Source organism: Homalodisca vitripennis, chromosome 6, assembly GCF_021130785.1.
Source record: "Homalodisca vitripennis isolate AUS2020 chromosome 6, UT_GWSS_2.1, whole genome shotgun sequence".
In the NCBI taxonomy this organism is placed as follows: Eukaryota; Metazoa; Arthropoda; class Insecta; order Hemiptera; family Cicadellidae; genus Homalodisca; species Homalodisca vitripennis.
In genome coordinates, this window is record NC_060212.1 from 15,999,657 (window position 1) to 16,016,848 (window position 17,192).

The 17,192-nt window shown below is 36.5% G+C and overlaps 1 protein-coding gene across 1 annotated transcript; it reads left to right on the forward strand.

Moving 5' to 3' along the window:
• Nucleotides 1–1,178: 1,178 nt before the first annotated feature.
• Nucleotides 1,179–16,741, forward strand: LOC124365310 (metallophosphoesterase 1-like). Its single transcript, XM_046821281.1, has 6 exons — nt 1,179–1,582; nt 5,202–5,341; nt 6,248–6,318; nt 7,068–7,209; nt 11,367–11,533; nt 16,650–16,741. Exons 1-6 carry the CDS (start codon nt 1,484–1,486, stop codon nt 16,739–16,741), a joined length of 711 nt encoding a protein of 236 aa, XP_046677237.1. The 5' UTR covers nt 1,179–1,483.
• Nucleotides 16,742–17,192: the final 451 nt, after the last annotated feature.

The following is a 17,192-nucleotide window of genomic DNA, read 5'->3' on the forward strand; positions in this document are numbered from 1 at the left end:
TTTTATTTCAACACAATAGAAATAAAAGCTCCTCCCACTCCTCACCAAGGTCGGCTTTGGGAAAGTGCGGTAAATGGTGCAAAACACCATCTCCGCAGAGTTATGACTCTCTTGGACTTTATACCCTTGTAACACAGGTGGAAGCTATGCTCAATTCGAGACCACTGACCCCACTCTCCAACGATGCCAGTAATTACTGCTCTCACCCCAGGTAATTATTTGATCGGCCAGCCACTCTCTGCTGTTCCGGATCCTGATGTGCTAGCTGTACCCGACAACCGACTCCGATACTGGCAACTTGTCCAAGCCTTTCATCAGCGGATCTGGAAACGGTGGCAGATGGAGTATCTGCATCAGCGCGCCAAGTGGACGTCCTCAGCTCCCAACCTAAAGGTCGGCTACTTAGTGTAAATTCACTCACCATGCCCACCTCTCTCGTGGCCGTTGACCATCCTGGAGCTGATGTAATGGTGCGTGTGGTGGACCTCCAAACTGCCAATGGATCTTTCTAGACCTGCGGTGAAAGTTTTCCAGGTTCCCATTGACTAGAAGATGTGCTCGTTCTTGCGGTAGAACTCTCTTTAGTTTTTAAGAACTTGGTTTTCCAGTTGCGTCAATTACCTCTTTGTGTTTTATTGAAGTCCAGGAGAACTTCAAGGACGCCAGGATGGGGAATATTTAATTACTTCTCCAAACCCTTTTTTCAACCCCTTCAAACGGTGATTGTGCAAGTGTTATAAGCAACATGGCTTCTGAAGACTTCGCCAACTGTACTCTCTACCCCTGCTACGTATCTTCAACCCCTTTGGACACTCTCCCTGGTGTGGACTAGGACTCACATTACTGATGGTAGAGTGATCTATAGTCCTCCGAAATACGGTACTGTTAAACAAGTTCAACTTTAACTACTTCTCATTATTCTATGTTAATTCCGTATAATTGCATAGCTCTTCTTATTATTCTCATTTAATATATTCGCCCCCACAAAACACAACTTATAACAATAAAAGTGTTATGTGTATTTTCTTCATAATTAAAAAAATATAAAATAAAACCTAAGTTGCAATTTTATATAGTATGTAATATTCTATACAACTTATAGAAAAATTCTCATTACAGATCGCAATTTTTAATAAAAAATTACATGTAACGATATTCCAGCAAAATAATCTTATCATTTATGCTCGGTCAATTTGGTGATAATCCATCAGTCATAGTCATCATAGTTGCATTCTTTCTTTTTGTGTTCGATTCGGTGGATTTCGACATAAAGATATCTTCTAATATGTTGTTTACGTTTTAGGTTATGTTGGATTTTGATAATAGAGTTGATTAGTACGTAGGATTAGGCTTATCAGTTATCGTTTGCTTTTATCTAGTGAACGTAGTTAAGATAAATGCCTATCATAAATAATTATGATAATGGCAAAATAGACTTTCAATAACCCATACGCTAGCTGTTAGTCAATAATGAATTTCAAGAATGGTTACAAAACCTAAGTTTGTTTTTAAACTTTTGCTACCAGTGTTCCTTTTATTTTTCTTCTGTGAATATCTAATATACTATGTAGTTTTAATCCAGGTACCTAATGTTTGTCATTTAATATTAAAACTTGTAGTGTAGACTAATTAAAGTACTTTACATTGCCTTTGCAATCTGTTGGATCATTTTTCTTTTATAGCCTAATTTTAAGTTGTAGTTCAAAATTATTTAAAATTTTTTAGGGTAGGGTACAAGCGGACCCAGTTTTGGTATTTATTTACATTAGCGTGACCATGGAAAATGGACTTTTTTTCATGTGTTGGGCATTTATAGCCAAGTATTATTATCACAGGTGCATATGAACTGGGGAGAAAGTATATTATTGTATTATATTGATGCCTTTCGGACATTATTGCGTTAAGGAGCAGGGGCATCACGTGATCTGGAATTCGACTTTTGCAAGCTCGAGTTAATTTTTTTGTAAAAGAGCAAGCACTGCGCAGCGGGCAGGCATTGTTGACAGGATTAACGTATTAGTCAGCATCATTTCAGTAAATTCGTTTACAACGAGTTCGTTGCCACACTTTCTATTACCACGCCTAGTCCGGGTATAAGCCCTGTGGTTTACATAAAATTGTAAAACTCCATACTCGTCTTTACAAATTGCTTCCACGTGAGATACCGAACATCCAACACAAAGGTGTGCTATTAACCACAAAGGTGTGCCATTACTACTACTGAACTAGGAGGTTAAGAATAGACGCGGAGGAACAACAGTAGTTCAAAATGGCGTCCCTTCTTTATTTGAGAAGGCGCGGAGTAATACCAAACTGTCAAATATGGATAGTGTTGCCAGAGGTACGATAATTATCGTAAAGGTACGATAATTTCATTGATTTTATGCGCCGGTAAGATACACGATGGGTAGTTATTATCGTACCATGAAAGATTTTTGACAAATTTATACAAGTAACAAACCAAAAGTTAATTATAACATAATTTATTATACGAACATAACATACTTTTTCATTAAATGTGTTTGGTACTATTATTTTATATGAAAGTACGATAATTTCTCGTTGTTGGTATGATAATCGGTTTTTGAAATCTGGCTATACTGAGTTTGAGCAGACGCGGAGTTATAGGAAACTGTCAAAAACTGAGTTTTCAGAGGATTTAAAAAAAATCATAGCTCCTTTGATTTTCGTTGCCGACGAATTTTTTCTTCAATATTGTTTTCAGGAAAAATTGTAGTTTTCAGGAAAAAAAATGAACTACCTTTCCATGGTCACGTTAATGTAAATTGATACCCCAGTTTTTTATATCGATATTTGCAGACGATATTACTTAATCATAACCTCGATATAATCAATCAATACTGATTAATTATTTTGAACAATTAACTTAAATAATCTATATCAACAGCTGTAAACACTTTCAAATAATACTCGTAATGTAATATTTCAATTTTATATAACTAGCCTAACATTTGATTATTAAAAATGGCAGTAAATTTTAGAAAACTACATGACAATGCTTTGAAAGATGATAAGACATGTTCTTCAACATGTTGGACTCGTACCGAAAAACGTATGTGAAATTTGTGGGAAAGAAACAACTGTAACTGTGAGAGGAGCAAATATGATTGTCTTCAGTTTTCCTAATTTTTGTTATAATAATTTGTTTGATCACTGTAAATATTAAATTCATATTTTAATTTAAAACATAGGTATGATTGTTATTGAGGACTATAGATACTTTTATATCGATTGATAGTCTAGGATTTGAGATGCGAATATTAGGTATGAATGACTACATTCTTCAATATAAAAAACCGGGTCCGCTTATCGTACCCTACCCTATTTTTTACACTAACATTAATTTGTTTAAATTGTTGCTGTCTCCAAACCTTTTGTATTAAATAAATAAATGTGATTCTGTTACATCACAAGATCAATAGAGCCCCAGTTTGTGATAAAGAACAGTTATTTCATTTTTTGGATGTGTACTTTCTCAAGAAAATTTAGGCTAGCTGGTAGTTCTGAGTATTTATTGAGTTAACTTACATGTCTTTTACATTTTAGTATAACAATCCAAGGCAGTGGTTATAAAATAAAAATATAAAATTAAGTGTCAGAAAGCCATCGTTGATGTTGCCGAGCAATAAGAAGGTTCAGAATCCCTTCACGACCACTGGCATATGGGATACAGTCATATCAGTCCTCCACCTGAAGGCTAGTCTGTCATATGAATTATAAATATATAAAAGTATAAATTTATCCTTACATTAAATAATGAATTGATGCAATACTCATGCAGATTGGAGTGTTCTTGTGGTATGAGCTTGAATTTATTTACTGTCCTGTGTGATATTTTTCTTTTTCTGCCAGTATGGGTATTTGTAATTGGTACTTTCTCATGTCAAATCATTCAATATGATCTGACCATGGTAAAATAGGCTACAGATTACAAATTCCTTTGGCTATTAGTGCTGGCTTTTGCATCACACGAAACTCTTGGTAAAAACAGAAAACTATTCCTTGAGAGAGGGACTTATTTAAAAATTAAGCTCAGATCGTATAAGAACCTCAACCCCTCTTCCGGTTGGACAACATAAACGTCGCAACACTGAATGATGAACCTCGTTTTTATTCAGCAACATCAACTCTGGAATTCATACATTTAATTTTCTTGAAAGTTCAGTTGAGTTGCCACAATAATTGATCAGAATTACTAGACAAGTATTTGTGCACAACATAGTTTTTTCATGAAATTGATAGAGGTAATTCTCTTGAGGAGAAATCATAAATTGTCATCCTCATACTAATTTCAGTTGGAACGGAAGGGTAGTGAAAAGGTTAAAAGTACTTAATGGTAAACTCTTCACAGCCTATTTTATGGTTTACACCACCTTAAACCAACGGTTAAGCAGATATATGAAAGTACTTGTTAATAAAGGTGCATGAATTTTACTGGGGGAAACGACAATATAAGTTTTGTTGGGTGTCTGCATTGTTACACGGCCAAGTAGCACTAGTTAAGGTTACCATCAGATGTATGCAGATAATGATGAGCCAGTTTTAGATTACCGATAAACTTTCATAGCTGTCAGTAGTAGCGTAGTTACAACACCATTTCTGCAGCAGTCAGGTCGCTTGCTCAATTATTTCTGTGTTCCCATTTCCACTAGTTTCAGTAATTAAATTTCTTTTAATTTGACATTTACAACCACTTACTTGATATAAATTGAGGTAAGATACTATCTCGATATTTTTCTTATTTTTGCAAAAAGTGCGGGGTGCATTTATGATCGAGGGTGCTGCAGTCATATTTGACTAATAGAGAGAAAATGGTTGTCCAGGGAAGTGACAGATCAAGTTTAAAAAAGATAGAAAGTGGGGTTCCACAAGGATCTGTCCTTGGCCCTCTATTTTTGTATAATTACTGTCAATGATTTGGCTTCTAATGTTGCTTACACAAAATTATATGCAGATGATACTACACTTCTCAACAGTAATCAGCATTCGGTTGTATTAATAATGAAGAGAGCCTAGTTTTTTAAAGGGCCTTGTAATGGTTTGCTACAAAATCCAGTGCTTCGATACTCTCTATGACCAGACTGACGTTTACAGCTGTCAGTCGCTGTTATCCTCGGTGAACGCAAATTCATCATTCAGCCTGGAAGGCAGTAAACTAGGTTGACTTTTTGTTGTTATAGTGCCACTGGCCTTCCTTGGACACTATCAATGAGGAACCGAACATTGCTGTGGGTGATGGAGGTGAAGTCAAGGTCATGCTGCTCGCAGATACTCATTTGCTCGGTTCCCGGAGAGGCCACTGGTTTGACAAGCTGAGGAGGTAAGAGCAAAAATATACCTTTGACGCTAAATTTCCTTTGGTTAAAAATCGTATTCATATTAATTTTCATTAGTAAATGCAAGTAGGGATTATACCTCACACCATTTGGAGTCTTTTTATTTTTATTTTTTTAGAGAAAAATAAGAAATTGGATCACTAAGAGTGAAGAGAGGACTACATTTTTATGATGGACATAAAAATTTGGGGGTTCAAAATGTTGACTGAAGAGATAACTGTACTGGTGGCCATTTTGATTTCAACTCGTAAGAACAATTTAAAATTTTAAATAGCTTCTATTTATGTTATAGAATTATAGGAGGTGGTGTCAAATTTTGCATGATTTATAAGCATCCAGATGTTTTTTTGTTTGTTGAAAAATATTTTTATTGGTTGCTTAGAGAAAAATCTCAAACTTTAGTATATTTTAACATAAATACTAAAAAAAAGTGTATACCGTACTTTAAAAAGTGTTAAAACATTTGTATGCATATTTATTTTACTCTCAAAACAAGGCGTATTCCATAACTTCCTAGGACCAAAAATAAGGACATAAGTGTTTAAAGTTAAACTTTGTTCTTAGGAGGAGTTTCTCTACAGCCGATTATTAAGTTGACAAGGGACTAGAAGAGAAAAGGAATTTGTGTACGATGAAGTAGTTGAAGGATATAATCTTACAATAAAAAATTAATGTGTATATATTTTTTTTACAAATTATGCATATGGTCATCAGAGCAACGACTAGTTCTAGAGTGACAGTGAAATTGCTCTCGTCACATCAAATCTTTGTGTTTGTTTCAGACTTGAACTTTTAAAACTTGGATACTTTATAAACATATGTTTTCCAATAGTGGAATGAAGCAGATTTTTACATACCTTACATTTCACACTTTCAATATATTTTTTCAGGGAGTGGCAAATGCACAGGGCGTTCCAAACTGCTATCACACTTCATAGGCCTGACATCGTTTTTGTGCTTGGTAAGTTCATTAAAAAAATTGTATATCTTGCATAAAAATTTGTTCAAAGCACACATACTACACAGACACACTTTGATTGCATTCAAACTATTGTCTCAATTATTTTCTGGCCTCATATACCAATTCATTAACAGAGTAAAGTGCTGTGTTTGTAAGATACTCCTTAATTTTTGTTTAAAATTTGTTATAATTAGTTTCTTTTTTCATTTCCTCAGGTAAATATTTTTTTAATCTTTTCCCAATATAATCAGTTTTCATTTCATAAAATGTCGAATTGTGTTTGTCAGTGATGATTTTGTTATGTGTATTACAGTCATGTCGGCTGTTGGAGATTGAGCAGAAATTTGTTTTACGAATTTGATTACTTCTGTCACATATAAGCTGGTAACTAATGTGATATGTGAGTTGGGAACAATGAAGTCATTCATCAACCCACCTTAATTAATTAGCTTTGGCAGCTGGTGACAGAATATAATTAATTTTTGGAAGTAACACAATTTTATGCCCTTTGCACTACTATCACATCTATCTGTAGGGCTAGCATTCAACTTAATATACAGTTAACTTAAAAAATAAAATATATTGCTGTTTGGTGTGGTTAATTTAGTCATTACATGAAGGTTATGTAGCGGCGGGGCAGACATTTATAAAAAGCTAATATTAAATGTTTTACCATTTGTACTCATTCCTTGATTGTGTGTAGGATATGGAGTGCTCAGAAACATTACCAATAACATATTGTGCCGCAGGTGATGTGTTCGATGAAGGATTATCTTGCAGCGATGCAGAGTTCAACGCTTACGTTCAACGATTCCACAGCCTTTTCAGGGTTCCAACTGGGACACAGATATTTGTAGTCGTAGGCAATCATGACATAGGATTCCATTATGGGTAAGTTTTCTGAAGTCACAAGTTATTTATTTATTAAAGGTTAAGTATCTTGTAAGTTTTCCGGTTCACACCTCCAATCACAAATTAATTATAATTCCCTTCTCTCTCCTTTATAAGTGGATTTGCATCGCTGGCTTGTCCAGTTTTTAGTTTAAAATCTCTTGACCGAAGATGGCTTTCCACAGGGAGTCGTACAATATTTTACGATAATAATTGTGTCGGTAATGTTTTTACGAGGTGTGAACTAGAAAACCTAGTAATTAAAAAAGATAGTCGTGGCACTGGGCATGTAAACCTAGGAAATACGATTGAAGGATTTCAATCAGTCCATTATATATTTCTTTTAAAAAGAAACCATGTAATTTGCTTGAGTAATATATGAAGTAAACATTTTAATGCTATAAAAATGATAAATAAGTTTTTTAATTTTACAACTTTGGGAAGTATTAAAAAGCCAGAAATCTTTATTTTCAAACCAAACCTGTAGGTAAATTGCCACTTAAAGATAATGACTATGTTCATAAGTCATTCTTGGTGTTGTTTTGTGTATTCACACCCAGTATTATAAAAACCCAGCATTGCCATAGTAAAATTTTGAACCACATCAAACACTCAGCAGTGTATGTAACACTGCTTTCTTGTCAGTAATTAAATAAATGTATGACTACTACAGTGGCGGTTTTTCCATTTGAGCACATGAGCACGTGAGCCCCCTAGAGTAAAAAATATAATTAAAATACTTTCTTATTGAATCCACAACATAAATAACATTCAGTTAATACGGAGTAAACGAATTATTAACAACAATGACGCGTTAAACTCGAAGCGAATCGAGCAGAGACGCGCGGACAGTGCATGTGCAGTGAGCTGCCCTGGCATCTAAGCGGGGATAGGCGAGGGGCATGCGGGGGGAAGCGGCGGGAGGAGGGTCTCATATAACAGCGTGGGTGCACGAGCCAGTAGTGCGACGGCTAGTCGCAGCTGATGTATACATAACCTTATTTCGTTGCGTCTCTGCTGTGTGAATGTCGTAATGACCGCTGTTTGTGAATATTGTGTCTCTTTTGTGTTGTTTTTTGTTACAGAGATTTGTATGTGAGTGTTTTGTAATATTTTATTATTCATTTGATTAATATGGCAGTGACAGTAACTGAACTTAAAGAACTTAGGTTTTCTAACTTATCTCTCGAAAGAAAGGTTGAAATTAAAGTAAGTGGAAAACCGACCCCCCAACTTAACATTGTTCACATAACCAAAGGTAAGAATAGAGACTTTAAGAGGGAATTCAATCAAAACGTATATACCAGAACCCCGTGGATTTGTGGATGTGAACAAAGCAATAGATTTTATTGCTTCCCCTGTTTACTTTTTTCGAAGCAAACTGGTGAATCTAACTGGGTAAAATATGGGGTTGCTGATCTTTCCCATTTGCAATCAAAAATCAGAAAAACATGAATGTTCTCAGTCACACTTAAACTCAGTTTTGGAATTTAATATTTTGGGCAAGTTAGACATTCGACAGCAGCTAGACTGTGCTTACAGGGAAAATATTAAAAAGCACAACAAACAGGTGACTAAAAATCGTTATGTGCTTTCCAAACTAATTGATTGTATTAATTTTTGTGGGGCGTTTGAGTTAGCACTCAGAGGCCATCGTGAGCAAGATGATTCTTCAAATCCTGGCGTTTTTAGGGGACTAGTAAATTTCTCAGCAGAATTTGATGCTTCATTGAAAGAACATCTGGACAATGCAACAGTGTTTAAAGGTACATCTAAAAGTATCCAAAACGAATTGCTTGATTGCATGCTTGCCGTTTGCCAGGACAACATAAAACAAGAGATAAAAACTACTAGGTTTTTATCGTTGATCGCTGATGAAACTACTGACATTTCATCAACATTTCAATTAGTCATAGTTTTCCGCTATGTCTTGCCTGATGGCCAACCTGTAGAACGATTTTGGCAGTTTGTTCAACCCACTGGTCACGATGCTGACTCAATAGCTAGATGTATTAAAAGTGCAATACAAAGTGTTGTAGACGATCCAAGCAAACTTATATCACAAAGCTATGATGGCGCTAGTGTAATGAGTGGACATCATGCAGGGGTTACAGACTCTTGTTAAGCAAATGTATCCCCACGCATTTTATGTTCATTGCTATGCACACCAACTGAATTTGGTAGTTGGACAGGCTACAAGCCAAAACCAACAAGTGAGAATTTTTTTTTCAAATTTGAGTGATTTGACCAACTTCTTTAGCAATTCTCCACAAAGAGTTGCAGTTTTAGACACAATAGTTGGCAGAAGAATCCCTCGTGCTTCCGCAACTAGATGGAACTTCAAGAGCCGTACAGTCAACACTGTGTATGAATACAGAGAAGATTTAATTGCTTGCATGGAGGAAATAGAGGCCTCATCACATCAAGCAATCACTATTAACCAAAGCAGGGGCAATCAGACGTATGTTAGAGGATCCCAACTTTATATTTTGGCTCGCAGTGTTCCATAAAAATCATGCCCCATGTTGACATTTTGTATAATCAACTACAGCTTACATACACCGATGCTGTGCGAACAAAGAAAAATGTCGAAACATTTATTGAATGCGTCGAAAAAGAAAGGCAAAACATGGATAGTGTCAAAATTGATGTTGATCAACTACCTATGCCTGTGAAAAGAGCCCGACGTGATGAAAATATTCATGTGACGAGGACAATTGCCGCAAAAGAGGTGTGTGATGTTATTTCCAATCAAATAAAAGAGAGATACTCTTTTTTGACACACCATTCAGCGGTTTCTCTGTTTGATTCAAAAAAGTTCACGCACTATGAGAAAACGTTTCCCATTCAACTTTTGGAAGAAACAGTGCAGGTGTATTCATTTTTAGACAAAGAACGATTGAAAACAGAACTTTCAGTGATCTACAAACGAAAAGAATTTTCAAGTCATGAACGGGACTGTGCCGTTGTTACAGTTCGTTATTGAGAATGGCTTACAGACTTCATTTTCAGAAACTCACAAACTTTTGACCATTGTTTCTACCATCCCTATGACTACTGCGGAAGCGGAACGGTGCTTTTCGACCTTAAAACGCATCAAGACATTTTTGAGAAGTACCATGGGGCAAGAAAGACTAACAGCATTGGCTATGTTGTCTGTGGAAAAGGGTATGATCAGGAGTATACCTAACTTTAATGAGCGTGTAATCGATGTTTTTGCTAGGCAAAAAGAAAGAAGGATGGACTTCAACTTTAAAAACTGTACATGAACTAATCATCTTACAAAGAGTGTTTTTGGAGAAAAACTGTGTATAAAATGCTAAAGTTTGATTTCATGAAACATTTAGTTAATTTTCAATTAGCCTATTTAACCTATTTTCAAAGTTACTTATAACCTTACATTTTTCTTTGTATCAAGAAAAATAAGATTGTATTCACATTATCTTTCTTTTATTTCCATGTTCATAAAACATTTTGTTAGCCAATAAATCAGTTATATTTGCTAATTACTTTCTGGGCTATAAGCAATTATTAAAATGCAAGTAGTCAAATATCGTTGCAAATTTTAAGGGGTTTCTTTTTACGAATTATTCATTCCACAGCACGAAATAACTCACAGTCTTGTACACCTTTTACAAACAAATCAATTTGGTGCTATAAAGAGCCTAAAAGGACTGAAATATTTTGTTTACTATTATATTGAGACGATAACTATGTTGGCGACGTAAGTTAATTATCTAATCCTACTGTTATTTTCTTGTGTGCACCCCCGTGACCACTTATCAGGAGCCGCCACTGGACTTACTAACAAATAACATAAAAATCAAAACTCACAGAAAAACAAGTACAAAAACAAAACATATACACAGGAACAATATTATACTATAAACTACCGAATTACATAAATAAAGAATCCAGTTTAAAGGAATTTTCATCAAAATCAAAGTTTGTCCTAGTAGAAAAATATTTTTTATTAAATGAAAGAGTGCAATAAAAATGAAAGCTAAGATGAATTGTGTTCGAAAGATTACATTTTGGTCATGGATGTTATAAAGTTGTGTGTAGTATTTATGCATGTTACAAATGTTGATATTAACACAATACAGGTAAATAATTTAGTGAGCTTTGTCAGTGATAAAAAAATTTTGAATGTTCAGTATCAGCCCTTACCTCCAAGAAAGGTTCACTCAGGCCTTCAATGCACCCTCAGTTCGACTCTTGAGCATCGCAGGAAACCATTTTGTCCTCATCAACAGCATGGCCATGGAGGGGGACGGATGCTTTCTGTGCCGTCCAGCGGAATTACAAGTTAATAAAATTGCATGTAAGTAAATTTGAATTATATTATTACTTATCTGCTATGCAACTATCATCTAATTGATCGAGATACTCATATGTAGTTAACACGTTTGGTGTTCTACAAAAGATCCTCATTGTGTACCTAAATATGCGGTAAAAATTCAAATTCATGGACTATTTTGATTCATTATGCTATACAATCATCGTATTAGATAATTTTATGTTCTTACATGAAAGTAATCAACAGGACGGTCTAGACAGTAGTCCACCATCTTTAGCAAAGGGCATTTTCCCCCCCCACCCCCCCCCCCCCCCACCCCCCCCCCCCCCCACCCCCCCCCCCCCCCACCCCCCCCCCCCCCCACCCCCCCCCCCCCCCACCCCCCCCCCAAAAGGTGTTACTAAGACTGTGAGTTATTTCGTGCTGTGGAATGAATAATTCGTAAAAAGAAACCCTTAAAATTTGCAACGATATTTGACTACTTGCATTTTTATAATTGCTTATTGCCCAGAAAGTAATTAGCAAATATAACTGATTTATTGGCTAACAAAATGTTTATGAACATGGAAATAAAAGAAAGATAATGTGAATACAATCTTATTTTTCTTGATACAAAGAAAAATGTAAGGTTTATAAGTAACTTTGAAAATAGGTTTAAATAGGCTAATTGAAAATTAACTAAATGTTTCATGAAATCATAGTTCAGCATTTTATACACAGTTTTTCTCCAAAAACACTCTTTGTAAGATGATTAGTTCATGTACAGTTTTTAAAGTTGAAGTCCATCCTTCTTTCTTTTTGCCTAGCAAAAAACATCGATTACACGCTCATTAAAGTTAGGTATACTCCTGATCATACCCTTTTCCACAGACAACATAGCCAATGCTGTTAGTCTTTCTTGCCCCATGGTACTTCTCAAAAATGTCTTGATGCGTTTTAAGGTCGAAAAGCACCGTTCCGCTTCCGCAGTAGTCATAGGGATGGTAGAAAACAATGGTCAAAAGTTTGTGAGTTTCTGAAAATGAAGTCTGTAAGCCATTCTCAATAACGAACTGTAACAACGGCACAGTCCCGTTCATGACTTGAAAATCTTTTCGTTTGTAGATCACTGAAAGTTCTGTTTTCAATCGTTCTTTGTCTAAAAATGAATACACCTGCACTGTTTCTTCCAAAAGTTGAATGGGAAACGTTTTCTCATAGTGCGTGAACTTTTTTGAATCAAACAGAGAAACCGCTGAATGGTGTGTCAAAAAAGAGTATCTCTCTTTTTATTTGATTGGAAATAACATCACACACCTCTTTTGCGGCAATTGTCCTCGTCACATGAATATTTTCATCACGTCGGGCTCTTTTCACAGGACATAGGTAGTTGATCAACATCAATTTTGACACTATCCATGTTTTGCCTTTCTTTTTCGACGCATTCAATAAATGTTTCGACATTTTTCTTTGTTCGCCACGCATCGGTGTATGTAAGCTGTAGTTGATTATACCAAAATGTCAACATGGGGCATGATTTTATGGAACACTGCGAGCCAAAATATAAAGTTGGGATCCTCTAACATACGTCTGATTGCCCCTGCTTTGGTGATAGTGATTGCTTGATGTGATGAGGCCTCTATTTTCCTCCATGCAAGCAATTAAAATCTTCTCTGTATTCATACACAGTGTTGACTGTACGGCTCCTTGAAGTTCCATCTAGTTGCGGAAGCACGAGGGATTCTTCTGCCAACTATTGTGTCTAAAACTGCAACTCTTTGTGGAGAATTGCTAAAGAAGTTGGTCAAATCACTCAAATTTGAAAAAAAAATTCTCACTTGTTGGTTTTGGCTTGTAGCCTGTCCAACTACCAAATTTCAGTTGGTGTGCATAGCAATGAACATAAAAATGCGTGGGGATACATTTGCTTAACAAGAGTCTGTACCCCTGCATGATGTCCACTCATTAACACTAGCGCCATCATAGCTTTGTGATATAAGTTTGCTTGGATCGTCTACAAACACTTTGTATTGCACTTTTTAATACATCTAGCTATTGAGTCAGCATCGTGACCAGTGGGTTGAACCAAACTGCCAAAATCGTTCTACAGGTTGGCCATCAGGCAAGACATAGCGGAAAACTATGACTAATTGAAATGTTGATGAAATGTCAGTAGTTTCATCAGCGATCAACGATAAAAACCTAGTAGTTTTTTATCTCTTGTTTTATGTTGTCCTGGCAAACGGCAAGCATTGCAATCAAGCAATTCGTTTTTGGATTACTTTTAGATGTACCTTTAAAAACACTGTTGCATTGTCCAGATGTTCTTTCAATGAAGCATCAAATTCTGCTGAGAAATTTACTAGTCCCCTAAACACGCCAGGATTTGAAGAATCATCTTGCTCACGATGGCCTCTGAGTGCTAACTCAAACGCCCCACAAAAATTAATACAATCAATTAGTTTGGAAAGCACATAACGATTTTTAGTAACCTGTTTGTTGTGCTTTTTAATATTTTCCCTGTAAGCACAGTCTAGCTGCTGTCGAATGTCTAACTTGCCCAAAATATTAAATTCCAAAACTGAGTTTATGTGTGACTGAGAACATTCATGTTTTCTGATTTTTGATTGCAAATGGGAAAGATCAGCAACCCCATATTTTACCCAGTTAGATTCACCAGTTTGCTTCGAAAAAAGTAAACAGGGGAAGCAATAAAATCTATTTGCTTTGTTCACATCCACAAATCCACGGGGTTCTGGTTATATACGTTTTGATTGAATTCCCTCTTAAAGTCTCTATTCTTACCTTTGGTTATGTGAACAATGTTAAGTTGGGGGGTCGGTTTTCCACTTACTTTAATTTCAACCTTTCTTTCGAGAGATAAAGTTAGAAAACCTAAGTTCTCTTTAAGTTCAGTTACTGTCACTGCCATATTAATCAAATGAATAATAAAATATTACAAAACACTCACATACAAATCTCTGTAACAAAAAACAACACAAAAGAGACACAATATTCACAAAACAGCGGTCATTACGACGACATTCACACAGCAGAGACGCAACGAAATGAAATTATGTATACATCAGCTGCGAACTAGCCGTCGCACTACTGGCTCGTGCACCCACGCTGTTATATGAGACCCTCCTCCCACCGCTTCCCCCGCATGCCCCTCGCCTATCCCCGCTTAGATGCCAGGCAGCTCACTGCACATGCACTGTCCGCGCGTCTCTGCTCGATTCGCTTCGAGTTTAACGCGTCATTGTTGTTAATAATTCGTTTACTCCGTATTAACTGAATGTTATTTATGTTGTGGATTCAATAAGAAAGTATTTTAATTATATTTTTACCCTAGGGGGCTCACGTGCTCATGTGCTCAAATGGAAAAACCGCCACTGAGTAGAAGTGTCACACCATGACTAGGGCCAGTCTTAGCTAAGTTTGTATGCAAAATTTAAAGTTTGTTCTCATTTCTTTATGATCTATGGGTTACTATGCCACGTATTTGTCACAATGCGTTTACAAATTTATTTAGGTAATTCTAGATATCCCACTGCCATCGTGGTTACCCAATAAGACTGTAAAAGTATTGGCTAAAGCTCAGCCAAATCCCATGAAGGAACATAAGCTATCGTGGAAATCGATGTAACTTATATAGAAATCGTGCGGACAGACGTACAGACATAAATGACGTTTTCCAGCCCCTCGAGTGATAGGCTTCGCTAACGCTCAGCCAAGTAGTAGTAGTAGTGCAGTCCCAGTATTTTGGTGTGTGATAAATTTGAAATTGCAGCCCCGATCTGTTTACCACATTACGTCAGGCAGACTCAGATGATTATTTCTGAGCTTGCAAAAATACAGAGCTCAAACAGGGATTTGAACCCGAGTCTTAGGGTTGATAAACTGAGATGTTGGCCATTAAACTGCCAGAACGGAACAAGCCCAGTGTTCAAATTTAGTTTAATATAAAAGAAGTATGATGTATTATTGATATTTTTACCAATTAAATTTAAAGTTCCGCTTCATATAGAACTAATCCTTAATGCGTGTGGTAGAGACCCACACACAAGAAACACATCGTTATCACATGAAATTGAAATCTATGTCCGCCATGAAATGCATGTCATGCAGAACTCCATATGGCTGTTTGGTAGGAAGTTCGCAGGTATCCTTCGTGATTGCATTATCCGTTCTGGACTAATCTCCTTTGTTGCAAATAAGGCAGATTTGATAAAAATAATTTAAAGATATATTTTTAGAATCTGGTTTCAGAAATATCCACAAATGAATCTTGGATCTGACTTTATCTGAAGGCCTTGGAATATTCTTCTCAGACCCACACATAAAGGTGAAGTGCCAAATTTTCTTTTTTTAGGTGTTCATAACTCGAAAAGTACAAAAGGGGTGTTTAAAATCTAAAGTAGCATTTACGAGGTAGTCTACATTCGCCAAGAAATTAATACTAATTCTACGTTTAATACATAATATAAAGTCTCTCTACTTCGAAACAGCACAGACTGCACGATTACTGGATCATCGGGAGTGTTTGACTCTTCAGAGATTTTGGATTCCACCAAGTGGCAAATGCAGAATTTAAGATATACTTAAACGTAAAACTAGTTCGTGAATGAGTACATGTTATGCAATAACGTGTTTTACAGCTTCGAAACAGCACAGACTGTGCGATTACCGTATCATGGGGAGTTTTGGACCTTCAGAGATTTTGGATTCCACCAAGTGGCAAATACAGAATTTAAGATATACTTAAACGTAAAACTAGTTCGTGAATGAGTACATGTTATGCAATAACGTGTTTTACAGCTTCGAAACAGCACAGACTGTGCGATTACCGTATCATGGGTAGTTTTGGACCTTCAGAGATTTTGGATTCCACCAAGTGGCAAATGCAGAATTTGAGATATACTTAAACGTAAAACTAGTTCGTGATTGAGTAAATTTCATGCGATAACGTGTTTCACTGCTTCGAAACAGCACAGACTGTGCGATTACCGGATCATCGGGAGTTTTTGGACCTTCAAAGATTTTGGATTCTACCAGATGGCAAATGACGAAGAATTTGACATATGCCTAAGCGAGTATGTTGAGCTGGAAATAAACGGTACAGTAATGTGTATAAATAGGGTGGTGGGTTCATTGGCAGGTGAGAGAGACACCGCCGTCTTGGCACCATCTCAAGTGACGCCGCGACGCCCTGCGGCTGTCTCAGCCCAGCTGATGGACGCCTCGTGCTAGCAACCGCCTCACCTTCACCTTGGGCGCTTCTTACACTCCAGGTCCTAACATGGGGATTATTTCAATGGACTAGATTCGCAAGGGCTCTCACATTCTGCAAGGCGCTCTCACTCGCTATTTCGTAGATACCAGGCTACATTCTTTGGCCCTACTTTTAGAGACAAAGACATGAAGCTCATGTAAGACAAGGTGGAACATGCTACACCACGTGTCACGTAATAGGCTTCTCTGAGGTTTCATGCAAAATTTCACACGTACAGTTCATTACATTCTCAAGGTGTCCTACGGATAGATATAAAGACGGACATCATACAGAGAAGCTATCTTTCTCTGGTTGACAAAAGATAAATTATGGGTGATAGCCTTCAGTGACACTCAGCCAAATTCCATGGCTGGATACGCATCAACATAGAAATCGTTCTTATCAATATAAAAATGAAGATTACTGCAA